Source organism: Lissotriton helveticus, chromosome 2_1, assembly GCF_964261635.1.
Source record: "Lissotriton helveticus chromosome 2_1, aLisHel1.1, whole genome shotgun sequence".
Taxonomy (NCBI): Eukaryota; Metazoa; Chordata; class Amphibia; order Caudata; family Salamandridae; genus Lissotriton; species Lissotriton helveticus.
In genome coordinates, this window is record NC_136059.1 from 582,810,796 (window position 1) to 582,823,735 (window position 12,940).

Genomic DNA, 12,940 nt, shown 5'->3' on the forward strand with positions numbered 1-12,940 from the left:
TTCCACAGACCCACCACCGTGGGAAGTATGGCTTTATTATCTGTTCACAAGGTTATGAATCTGTGGTTAGAATTATCCAGCAAGAAGAAAAAGTTACTTACCATTGGTAAAGTTCTTTGTTTTGGATGCTTTATCTAACTGCAGATTCCGCAATGCCCAGTTCTGTGATCAACTCCTTTCCATCTACAGAGGTCCCAGACAAGAGATCTGCTCATTGGTCAAGCCAATTTGCTGATGGACTCTGCATCTTACAGCGTGAACAAGCCTTCAAAAGCAAATTATGTCCACACACCTCGGTGAGGCTTATATGCAACCCAACTCATTACTTCTGGAGTGGAAATACATTGGTGCAGAACTGCACAACGCCACCTAACAGTGTACAAGAGTACTGCTTTTGAGTTCTTGATCTAGTCAGACACCTGAGAGAATATTCATAGGTGAGGAATCTGCAGATAGAGTATCCATCAGAAAAAGAATTACCAAAGCTAAGTCCGGATGAAGGGGCCACTTCATTCGAGCCATCTTGAACATGGTGCTCTTCCAAGCCTTGCCCCCTCCTCAACTAATCCAGGACATGCGGTCAATGATCCCAATGTTTTACCCTTAGCCTTGGTCTCGGTGAGAGCGGCTCTGAAATGTCTTGGCATCCTGCTTGTGGGCCATGACAGATGGCACATTCAGGCTTTGCAGTGAGATCTGAAGTCTCAGTGGGCTCAGCACCAAAGCAACTTGTCAGATTTCATTAAGGTGTTGAAGAAGACACCAAAAGATCTGCAGTGGTGGCTGCTTGACCACAATTGGAACAGCGGCAAACTTCTTTCCGTACCCCAGCCAGTGCTGATTGTTGTGATGGATGGATGGTTCAAGTTCAAGTTCGGCATTTGTATAGCGCCTTATATACCCAGAGGGTCGCGCTTGGAGGGAGGGGTACTTTATTTATCGAATGGTGGGTTGGAAAGGTCACCTGGGAGAGGTAAAGATCAAAGGACTCTGGTTTCTGATGGAGGCTCGCCTCCACATCAATCTGCCAGGGTTGCCAGTGATCTGCTTGCCAGTGAATAGCATTCCTCCCTAATGTCAAAAGGGAATGAATACAGCTTCTCCCGGACATTATGATCATCATGTTGTATTACAACAAGGCGGCGTGGGATCGTGGACCCTGTACAAGGAGGCCGTGCACCTCTAACAGTGGTGGAACTCTCAGATCACCTCTCTGACTGCCCAGCACACGGCAGGATCTTTAAATGCCAGGGTGGATAAACTCCGCCATCATTGCCTAGCAAATCACAAATTGGAGTTACACTCTGAGGTGACACAGGGTACCTTTCAGCACGGAGAAGGAACCTAGCACGATCTGTTTGCCACCACGGAGAATGAGCAGTGTCAAAGTTTGAGCATTGGAACTCCAAAGGCAGTCATCCTTCGGAGACGCCATCAGCCAGCATTGGGGTTCAGGGCTCATGTACACCTTTCTGCACTTCTTCCCCTGCCCAAGGTGCTGAAAAAGATCAAGATATACCGGGCCCTCCTAGTGTTTGTGGACTGGGTGAGGTTAGTGTAGTGCCTGGAACTTCTGGCCATGAGCATGTGTCCTCCTCTAATATGGCTGATCATCCATGGGGACCCTTCTTTTGCTGCAGAAGGGCCAATTCTAACACCAGAGCCTGCATAACCTGCACCTCCATGTGTGGAGATTGTACAGCAAACGTTGATTGCTTTTGATCTTTCTGTTGAAGTGATCGGTGTTATCCAAGCAGCCAGGCGTTCATCTACTAAATCTGTTTATGCATGGCACTGGGAGAAGTGTATTGTCTGATGTTCCTCATGAGTCATCCAACGCGCTGGATGCAGTTATCGGATGTTGTCCATACCCAGCGAGGCCTTGGTTTGGCAACAGTTAAAGGTTACATTTTTCACGTTAGCCATCTTGCATTTACCTGATCTGCCAACCTTCAAGTCACCTGTTGCCTGATGCATTTTTTTAATGCGGCTGATCAACATGTTCATGCCAGCACTGTTTATGATGCCGAAATGGAACCTTAGTTTGGTACTCACTTACCTAACATGCACTCCCTTCGAACCAATGCACAGTTGTCCTCATCGCCTACTAACCATCAAGACAATACTCCTCATCGCCATAATATCAGCCAGGTAAGTGAGTGAACTCTAAGCATTGTCTGTGGTACCATCTGCTTTCTTCTTCTTTTAGTCTTCCGGACTAAAGCGGCATTCCTGCCCAAGGTAGTCATGCCCTTCCACACAGGGAAATCCATCACCTTGCTTACTTTCTATGCACCTCCTCATCCCTCAAAAAACGAAGAGAGGCTCAATCGTCTCGACCCTAAGAGGGCCCTAAGTTTCTATATTGAATGTACTAGAGATTACTTACAGCATGACCCATTTTTCATCTGTTTCTCTGGAGCTACAAAAGAAAGATCTACAAAAGAGAACCAACTGCCAATAGTTATGTGTTATGCACCAAGATCTGCTGTTGGTTTGCCAAAAAACCACCCCCAGAAGGCCTGTGCCCTCATTACACAAGAGCAAAGGCAAAACAAAAGCAAACCACTGTGCTGAGACGCACTGCGCCAGTCATGGATATTTGCCAGGCCGATACATGGGCGTCTTTCCACATGTTCACAAAGCACTACTGCCTGGCAGGACAGGTAGTTTGCCAGTCTTTCTTGTAGGATTTCCTGGTCTGAGCCATTCCACAGACCCACCCCAGGGGAGGTTGCTTTGGTATCTATTCACCTAGTAAGGAATCTCCGATTAGAATATTCTATTAGAAGAACAAGTTGCATACCTTCCTCACCGACCCACCCTCCTCCCCATTCTGAGGAATGGATTCACACATTCCATCAGTAAGATTCCCATCTGGAAGTCTGTAGACTGCCATATTTTGATTTCAAGGGCACTACATCCTTCGGCTTGTACGAAGATTAGAAAGTGACTGACCTCATCGCACAGAGGTGGCACAGATATTGCAGCCATGCCATCATATCCAGGGCGTTCTAGACTCCACGCGAAGCCACATGACGCCATCTACGAAGGCGCAAGGGAATTGCCGCGAAAGTTTCCTGGTCCAGTCCGGAACTTTGGGAAATTCACAAGGTGAGAAAACTATGGTTCGATGTCTCTATCAGAAAATAAAATCTAAGCATTTTGAAAGTGACAAAGGAATCAGACTGCCAAGACCGGAGACACCGTCATTTCCATTTCAACTACTTTTTTAATGGTAGGCATGCATAAAATACTTATCCTTTTGCCTATCAAATGAATTTAAAATCAAACAGCTCGCCTTGTTAAAAAATGTATTCATGCAAATCGACTCTCACAATCCCACTTACTGATGTGCGAGGAATTTGACACGAAAGTTTCCAGATCCAATCTGATGCCTGTGGATATTCATAAAGTAAGGAGTCTGCATTTAGATGGTCTCTACCACCCCATAAGGCGTTACCTAAAGGTAAGTAATTTGTTTAAGGGAATAAGTGTGAGCTTTGTTAGAGAGAACCTATATGCTTGACCGTCAATATCTTAAGGAAGATTTTTTTTAAAAGTATCAGTGACCACTTTCTTTCATAGTACAGTGTTTATTTCCACCCATTATTTTGGTTGTAGAGGCTAAGCTTTCCACTTTGGTTTCTTGGGCCCTAGGTTTTAATTCCAGCTTCGACACGACTGAAAATGGTTTGATTGTAGGCAAATCACTTAATCTCCCTGTTCCTAAAATAGTGTACATTAGTGTAGTGCAGTCCTAAAGCTGTGAAATGGAATGTAATTGCGTAATTCAAAGTTGTAAACCTCCACTTAGCAGTCTTCCTTTATATTCTTATGCTCCCATGACGCAAAGTACTATGTCACCAACCCCCGCCCTCCAGCTAGGTTTGGGCTATGCAAAAACCTATATAGGTACAGACATTTGGCCTGGGAGTCATTGGCTTCTTTAGTGAATGGTAGTCTGGGGTCTTTTATAAGTTTTTAATGTCTGACAATGTTAAAAGTATAAAGGCAAGGCACACAATGACAACAAATCTCTGATATTACAAATAAATATACATTTGCCTTTATTATTCCCTCCACATTTGCCAGTTATTTACGCTTTGTGTTTTCACAAATCTTTTTTCATTGGAATGTATTGCACCTAAGCCTTACTTTTTAAGATCTAATAATATTGTAGTCACCATGGGTTGATACATTGAGCTGCATAGAAGACCTTTAAATATGATATGCTTTTCTGTATTTTTGCAGAATGGTGGGACACCTTTGCTGTATGCTGTTCATGGAAATCACGTGAAGTGTGTACGAATGCTTTTAGGTAAAGATCAACATGTATTTCATTTAGGAACTAATATGTTCAAGACTTCTCTTATTGAGTAAATAGTGTGGCCCATTGTTCATCTTTTATTTAGAAAATGGTGCTGATCCAACAATTGAGACAGATTCTGGATATAACTCCATGGATTTGGCTGTAGCTCTGGGCCACAGAAGTGGTGAGTTTTTATTTTTTTCGTATATTACTAAATGTAAAATTCTCTTCAACTAAGACACCTACACATTTTTATTTTTACTCCAAAATATGTTACCTGTGTTTTAAGTCTCATTTTATCGTTGTTTGCTCAGTACTAAAATGTTAATTTCTCCTATGTAATTTAAGCAGGATATGGTAGTGATTTCAATATGGTTGATCTCTCAAGTTGCACAGTGGGCGAAAATCATGTACCAGAATGAGGCTTGAGCTGTTTCCAGCCTAGACGTTTGCAGGCAATTCACTCATCACTCACCTTTTGAGTTTTCTTCTGTACTGTGCATAGTTGTGACGGATATGTCCAGACCTAAGTCCTATACTACAGGACTCGAGCTGATCCTACCTTACTGATGAGTGGGCGAAACTGGTCTAGGGTTGTTTGTGTTACTTTTCAGAGACGATGTGACCTAGCAGTTGGTCTGGAGCAGGACCAAGCTTGATTTAGATACAGATGATCTCTCCCTGATGTGAAGTCTTGACATAAAACCTGTGGAATGGAATACAGTTGCAGCAATTGCCAACGGCCGAAACTTTTCAAGGCAGATCACTAATGAACCATGTGGTGTTATTTTTTTAATTTATTATTATTGCGACTTCCCAAGTGCGATATATATGCCAAGACATGGGCCCATGCTCATTCTACCAAAAGCTCAAGCTATACCTCACTTTTGAAACCTGACTGATCTGTGGGTTGCTTGTGTTGCTGTTTAGAGGGGACCTAGTCCAGCAGTTTTCATTTGTATATAGATGGTTTGGAAATGGGTGGACTGGACTGCCTGTGGCTGAGACTTTTGCAACCATTCCACAAAATACCTTGTCTCTTCCACGTAGACTCCCGTAGAAACAACAAAAGTGGACTATGAGTCGCTATATAAACATTAAGTTATTGCTCATTCAGTTTTATTCATCCAGGTAGTTCAAACTTGGTAACGTAAAGCATCTTTGCAGCATGATTTCAAGTTTCTTTTTTTTGTTTAACAGATTTCTCCTCAATAATAAAATCTAATTGTTCTCCAGCATTGTATCTTTCATATATGCACATGTATTAATCCTCTCACATCGTCTGGCTGGGAATCCCCATGTAAGTCTGACCAGCAGTAAACTGTGTTAAAGTGACCGCAGTTTTTGGTTAAAAGGGCATCCACCTCATTTGAAATAATCCACACCTAAACTATTGAGGTGTAAGTGATAAGCTTCCATAGCTCTGATTTGTACTGCATGTCATGTGTGAGGGAATCTCTGAGTCTCTGAGAAGAGCCCTTCCACAGCCTCTCAGTGACCTTATCCTCTTACTTTCATGAACTAACGAGGAATTGAACCACCCTTATCTTCAGCTTACTGAAGCATGATTTAGGGTAATTTTGTGGGTAAGCTCCATTTCCAGGGCCAAGAAGACCCGTGCTCTGTTACCAACCACCATCATGACTGACAGCAAAAAATCTATGTTCAACTCCTGCAATTCCTGTGGACATAAAACGATCTATCTTAAGACTCACATGAGCAGTGTGTTTATTGCTTTTATCCTGTTCACAAGGCTTCACACTTTGACAATGGTGGAGCCTTTCCTTCCAAAACCCTGAAAGATAGAGAGTAGATGCTGGCACTATATTTACTGATGAATAAAGAAATACCTTTCATCTAAGGGGAAAGACCCATTGTCTGGGGTTGAATCCTTGAAAAGTGCTTCTTGCTAAGCACTTCCACAAATGCAGCACAGAAAATGAAATGGAGAGTTCCCAGAGCTGTGCTTACTACCAACCATTACCTGACCTGTCTAGACCTTCAGGATACTTATTTCCACATCCCTATACACCAGAAACACAGGAAATGCCTCTGCGTTTCGATGGCGGCCAGCACTATCCATCCATTCAACATGCTTCCTTTCCGCCTCTAATCATTATGCTGCATTTTCACCCAGTGTCTAGCACCACTTACTGCCTTCCTCTGATTACAGGGTCTCAAAATGTACATGTACTTGGACGGCCTGCTCTTCAAGGTTCTGTAAAGAGGAGGAAGGATGGCTTCTACTGCTCTTTCATCATTTTGATTCACAGGTTGGGACTGGCACTAAACGTCAACAAGTCCTCTCTAGAGCCAGTAACAAGGCTTCAGATCTTGGTAGCAATACTGGACCAGCATTTGGGAAGGGTGTTTCCTTTTTGTGGAGGGGAACACTGCTGAAGCTCCAAGTCATGTCGAAGGCCTTCTGTGCCAAGCGGTCAGTTAGGGTCAGGCAATGCAAATCTCAGCTGGTCCTAATGCCATCCTTCATTCACTTTATAACCTTTTGCAGGCTGTGGGTGAGGCCTGTTCAACAAGAACTTGACAATCAGTGGAAGCAAATGGATGGCTCATGGGACAACACAGTCCTAGTCACTAGATGGCTGAACCAGGCACTGCTATGGCAGGCACTGCTTTGGTGGAGGTTCCCCACAAATTCCTCCTTTTCCACCCTTCATCAGACCAAGTACTGCTAACGGTGGATGCCTCCACAGGGTGCTGGACAGGAACTGTCGACCAGATGCCTGTGATCTAATGCAGAAAAAATGTTCCACATCCATTTCCTGGAGCAGCGTGCCATAAGACTGAACCTGCAATCATTCTTCTTCAGACTGGCAGGTCAAGCAGTCTTCATCACGACAGACAAAATAATGTCAATATTTTACATTTCCAAGCAGGAATAGTTGCATCTGCTATTGGACTCTGCCTTCTGGCCAGGGCAGCATCACTGAGGGGGACTTACCAGGTCAGTTACACTGTGCTATCAGACTGCCACAAGCGAGAGCACCTTCAAAAAGAACATTTGATGGACAGAATGCAAAACAATGTCATACATTCACCCCAGTACAGAGATCTCGGCCTAAATCCATTGCATTTTTGCTCACCATGCCATTCCAGTTTGGATCCAGCCATTTGCAAATCAGTCTTTACCCTGTGCCCAGTGGTAACAATCCAGCCTGAACTGCCAGGCCAGGTCCTCCCTGGACTAGAAACAAGCATCCTAGGAATGGTTTCGGGCTTTCAGCCCTCATCAGCCAGGATAGCTTGACTCCAGTGGCATGGAGAGCATGGGACCCACCCGGGGTGACAAATGCAAAAAGAACAATTGATGGACAGCATGCAGAACAATGTCATACATTCACTCCAGTACAGAGATCCGGGCCTAAAACCATTGTGTTCGAGGCATGTGGGCTGCTAAATTCATATCTTAGCATTAGATCGCCGCCTAGTGTTGGGTCCGGATGATCGCACATTGTTGTCTTGGAAGAGTCTTCGAAGTATCCTGAGATAGGTGGCTCCTCCCCTGGACTACAGTGCGCATGGGCATCGGCTCCATCCCCAGATTGTTTTTTTCCGCCATTGGGTTCGGATGCGGTCTCGACGTCTCTCTGTCGGAACCGAGAAAAACTAGCTTTTTTACGGCCAAAAGGCCTTATATTCTTTGCGTCGGTATTGTTTGCGCACGGTCTCGAGTTCTTCCGTCTCTTTGAGTCGGAATCAGCGGAGTAGTTTCACTCTTCGGACATCGAGGCCTTCTCATCGCGACACGACCGCAACTTTTCAGCATGGAGCGGAGTCCGTTTAAGAACTGTCCGCTCTGTGGGTCCAAATACCCACATATAGACGTGCACCCGGTCTGTAACAAATGCCTTTCACCAGACCATAACGAAGACAACTGCATGTCCTGCGCAAGATTCAGGTCCAAGAAGACACTCAAGCTTCGGCGCGCGGTGCGCCTCGAGGCCAGACAAGCGGCCCCGGATCCAGAAAACATCTTCGGCGACCAAGAAGAGGAGGACCAGAGCCATCATCTTCAAATCTCCCCGCCCGGGACGGAGGTCGAGGCGGATCCGGAAGACGACGACGGAGTCGTGGGTCAAGGCCTTGAATACGTCGACGAGGTAGGGGACGTCGAAGAGGTTTATGGGGCCGCGGAAGATAGCTCAGGGTACGAGCTATGCCCCGAAGGTTACGAAGATCGAGATCGGGTCACGGGATCGCCTGTCGGCCTTACCCAAGACCCCGTACCGCAAGCCACGGCCCCGCCTTCAGGCCCGGCCACGGACATACTTGCTGCGCAGCCAGTATCGAAACCGAAACTGAAACCTACGGTATCGACTACACCTAAAATGGCCGACCCAAAATCGAAACCGAAACGTATGGATTCGAGCGTCCCTAAGATGGCGGCCGTACCACCAAAAACGGCTAAACCCGCTGCTTCATCGACTCCGTCGGCCTCCGGTCCACAGAAGTCGAAGAAATCTGTCGATTCGAAATCGGCGCCAGAGGAGGGATCCTCTAAGAAGGGTGGTCGGCACGGGTCAACCGCTGCGACGCCGGCAAAGCCCGCCAAAGCCAGCGACACGGCTCCGGTTCCGACTGGGACTGCGTTAGTCGGACGCGTGGTGGAGACGGAGCCGACAAAATCACAAGGATCGAAGGCTGGCACATCTGCGCATCGGTCCAAGGACTCTGGGTCGGCGGCTGCGGCATCATCGTCCAAAACACAGAAGGGCCAACAGGACGTCGGATCCGAGGGCAAGGTCAAGACCTCCTCGTCGGTGCCAAAGGCCACTGTAAGTGACGCGTCCCTCATTGCCTCTTCGCTACAGAGAATCAGGGAGAAGGCCTCTGCTACGTCGGCTCCGATGCCATCGCCACAGAAGCCGATGGACGTTCCGGTGAAGCCTGCGGGTAAACTTCTCTTCCTTCTGCCGCCAAAAGAGGCGCCGAAGGCCTTTTCAACAAAATCGACGCCAAAGAAGTCGGATTCTTCAACGGCAGGGGCACTTTCAAGTCGGGTACTCGACTCAGAAGAGGATTCTGAGCGTTTTATCGACGCAGACACAGGCAAATTGACCCTTTACAAGAGGAGGATCACTTCACAGCCAGTGGACTCCTACTCCTTCTCCAGAACACTCTGAGGGTGAGGGATATGATGAAGATGACCAATACACTTTCCCCATCAATGAACCAGATGCACAGCCAGATTCATATGATGACATTGGTGACCAAGGCACCCAAAATGTGGGGCAAGACCCACAGCCTTTCAGTGCACGTGCATCCCCTACAGAAGATTCTGCAGGTTTTCATGCACTCATTGAGAGGGCAGCTGCTAATCATGATGTGGACATGCATGCTGACCCGGTAGAAGAAGACTTTCTATTTGACACTTTTTCAGTCTCTGAAAGGACAGTAAAGACACTGCCTATGCTCAAAGGGGTCCTCAAGCATGCTGCGGACATCTTTAAAGAACCTACCAGGGCGAGAGTGGTCAATCCACGTATCGAAAAAAAGTACAGACCAGCACCTGCAGACCCTGCATACATTCGGGGACAGTTGCCGCTTGACTCCCTGGTGGTCGCAAATGCCCGCAAACGGGCCAACTCCCAAACAACGGGTGAAGCTCCTCCCCCGGATAAGGAGTCCAAAGTGCTAGAGGCTGGAGGCAAAAGAGTAGCTGCACAGGCTGCCAATTTTTGGCGTATTGCAAATACACAGGCACTCTTGGCACCTTACGATAGGGCGCATTACGACACCCTAGAGCAAGTTTTACAACACCTGCCTCCGCAGTTTCAAGATGGCACCAAACTGCTTATAGAGGAGGGAAAACTGATCTCCAACGCAGCCATAAAGTGTGCACTTGATGCCGCGGACACAGCCGCTAGGGCCATTAACACTAGCGTCATGCTGAGACGACAGGCGTGGCTCCGCATATCGGGGTTTAAACCTGACATTCAAACAACCATACTTAATCAGCCAGTCAATCCTGATAGACTGTTTGGTCCAGATGTTGACACCACCTTAGAAAAAATTAAAAAAGACACCGAAACTGTTAAGTCTATGGGGGCCCTACAATCACAACAGTTTCGTGGCAATAATTTTCGTCGCTCAGGTGCGCGTGGAGTCACCAGAGGACAGATGGGTCAACAATCACAATTCTCTAGAGGTGGAGCACAATCCTCGTACCCCAAACAGAACAAGGGGGGTTACCGAGGAAACAGCACCAGAGGACGCGGCAGAGGGAACAACAACTCCCGCTCCTCTACCCCAAGCAAACAGTGACTCTCTGTCACTGCCCCCCGACCACTTAACACCTGTCGGGGGGAGACTACAGCAGTTCCTGCCCGTCTGGAGAAACATCACCACAGACAGGTGGGTGCGACAACTTGTCCAGTACGGTTATTGTCTAGAGTTAAAATCCACTCCACCCAACATTCCACCAAGGCAAAGGCCTATGTCCGCAGAGCACTTGCACTTATTGCAGCAGGAAGTGGTGGTGATGCTGCAAAAAGGCGCAATAGAGCTCGTGCCAGTGGGAGAGGAAGGCACGGGGGTATATTCCCTGTACTTCCTTATTCCAAAGAAGGACGGATCTCTCAGACCCATTCTGGATCTGCGTCCCCTCAACCTGTATATACTGTCAGAACATTTCCATATGCTTACACTGCAACAGATTCTTCCCTTGTTAAACCAAGGGGACTTCTTAGCAACCTTAGACCTCAAGGATGCTTATTTCCACATTCCACTACACCCGTCCCACAGGAAATACCTCAGGTTCACTATCCAAGGCAGGCATTATCAGTTCAAGGTCCTACCCTTCGGAGTCACCACAGCCCCAAGAGTGTTTACCAAGTGTCTGGCGACAGTAGCAGCGCACCTCAGGAGGTAGAACATACATGTCTACCCCTACCTGGACGACTGGCTCGTTCAAGCCAAGTCGGAACAACAGTGCGCCGCGGACATGTCGACTACCATTCACCTCCTTCACGATCTAGGTTTCTCGTTGAACTACCCAAAGTCGCATCTTCAGCCGGCACGTGTCCGGCAGTTTCTAGGTGCGACGATCAATACCCTGACGGCCATGGCTCAACCAAACCAAGTCAGGATAGACAGCATGCAGTCTCTAATCCAGAAGTTCAGACCACAACACTCACTTCCAGCGAGAGTGTTCATGCAGTTGATAGGCATGATGGCCTCCTGCATCTTCATAGTCCCTCACGCACGGTTACATATGCGCCCGCTCCAGGAGTGCTTAGCAAATCAGTGGACACAGGCTCAGGGACAATTAACAGACCTAGTGTTGGTTACCAGTCGGGCATACGACTCTCTGCATTGGTGGAATCCACACAACCTTTGCAAGGGCCGACTGTTCCAGGACCCAGTGCCACAGATTATCCTGACAACGGACGCATCTCTCCAGGGATGGGGAGCTCATCTGCTCACTTACACAGTGCAGGGACTATGGACGACGCAGCAACAGAAGATGCACATCAACTATCTGGAACTGATGGCAATCTTCATGGCGCTCAAGTCCTTCATTGTACATCTGTGCAACAAGGTAGTGTTAGTCCGGACGGACAACATGACCGCGATGTACTACATTCAAAGCAGGGGGGCACCCACTCGCCACAGCTGTCTCATCTGGCTCAGGGCATGTGGCGGTGGGCCATTCAGAGGAACATCTTTCTCATGGCAGAACACCTCCCGGGCAAGGACAATCAGATGGCGGATCTGCTCAGCAGATACAGCCATCAAATGCACGAGTGGGAGTTACACCCATCTGTACTCCACCCGTACTTCCAGCAGTGGGGTCATCCGGAGATAGACCTGTTTGCAACAAAAGAAAACGCAAAATGCCAACACTTTGCCGCCAGGTTCCATCACCCACAGTCGCAGGGGAATGCGATATGGATGAACTGGTCAGGCAAATTTGCGTACGCTTTTCCGCCAGCCCCTCTGATACCGCTGGTGGCAAGAAAGCTAAGGCAGCACACGATGACTCTCATCCTGGTTGCTCCAACGTGGGCTCGCCAAGCATGGTACACCACGTTCCTCGAACTCTCAGTGGTGCCGCATCAAAGACTGCGCCTCACGCCCAGACTTTTGACGCAGAACCATGGAGAAATTCAGCATCCAGATCCGCAACAGCTCAACCTGGCGATCTGGCTCCTGAAGTCCTAGAGTTTGGATACCTTAACCTACCTCCAGAATGCATGAACATCATCAAAGAGGCAAGGAAGCCAACTACCAGAGCATGCTATGCTGCAAAATGGAAGCGTTATGTTATTTACTGTACAGACAATGACATCAACCCGCTAGATGCATCTATCCCTAACATCATTTGCTATCTGCTACATCTTTACAAGTGCAATCTAGCGTTCACTTCTATTCGGATACATCTCTCCGCCATCGCAGCTTATCTTCAGAATAGGCAGCATCTCTCTGTCTTCAGGGTGCCTGCCATTAAAGCTTTCCTTGAAGGTCTGAAACGAGTCATTCCCCCAAGAACACCGCCAGCTCCGGTGTGGAACCTCAATGTGGTCCTCACCAGACTGATGGGACCACCATTCGAGCCACTGCACTCGTGTGAACTCCAGTTCCTAACGTGGAAAGTAGCTTTCCTAA

General features: G+C 47.5%; 1 protein-coding gene across 5 annotated transcripts in view; it reads left to right on the forward strand.

Moving 5' to 3' along the window:
- The window catches only part of ANKRA2 (ankyrin repeat family A member 2), a 118,504-nt gene that overhangs the window by 88,989 nt on the left and 16,575 nt on the right, over positions 1-12,940 (forward strand). For all 5 annotated transcript variants that reach the window (XM_078675263.1, XM_078675264.1, XM_078675266.1 and 2 more), the window contains exons 7-8: positions 4,255-4,321; positions 4,416-4,496. In XM_078675263.1, the coding sequence (XP_078531389.1) occupies positions 4,255-4,321; positions 4,416-4,496 (148 nt within the window). The remainder of the gene's footprint in view (positions 1-4,254; positions 4,322-4,415; positions 4,497-12,940) is intronic.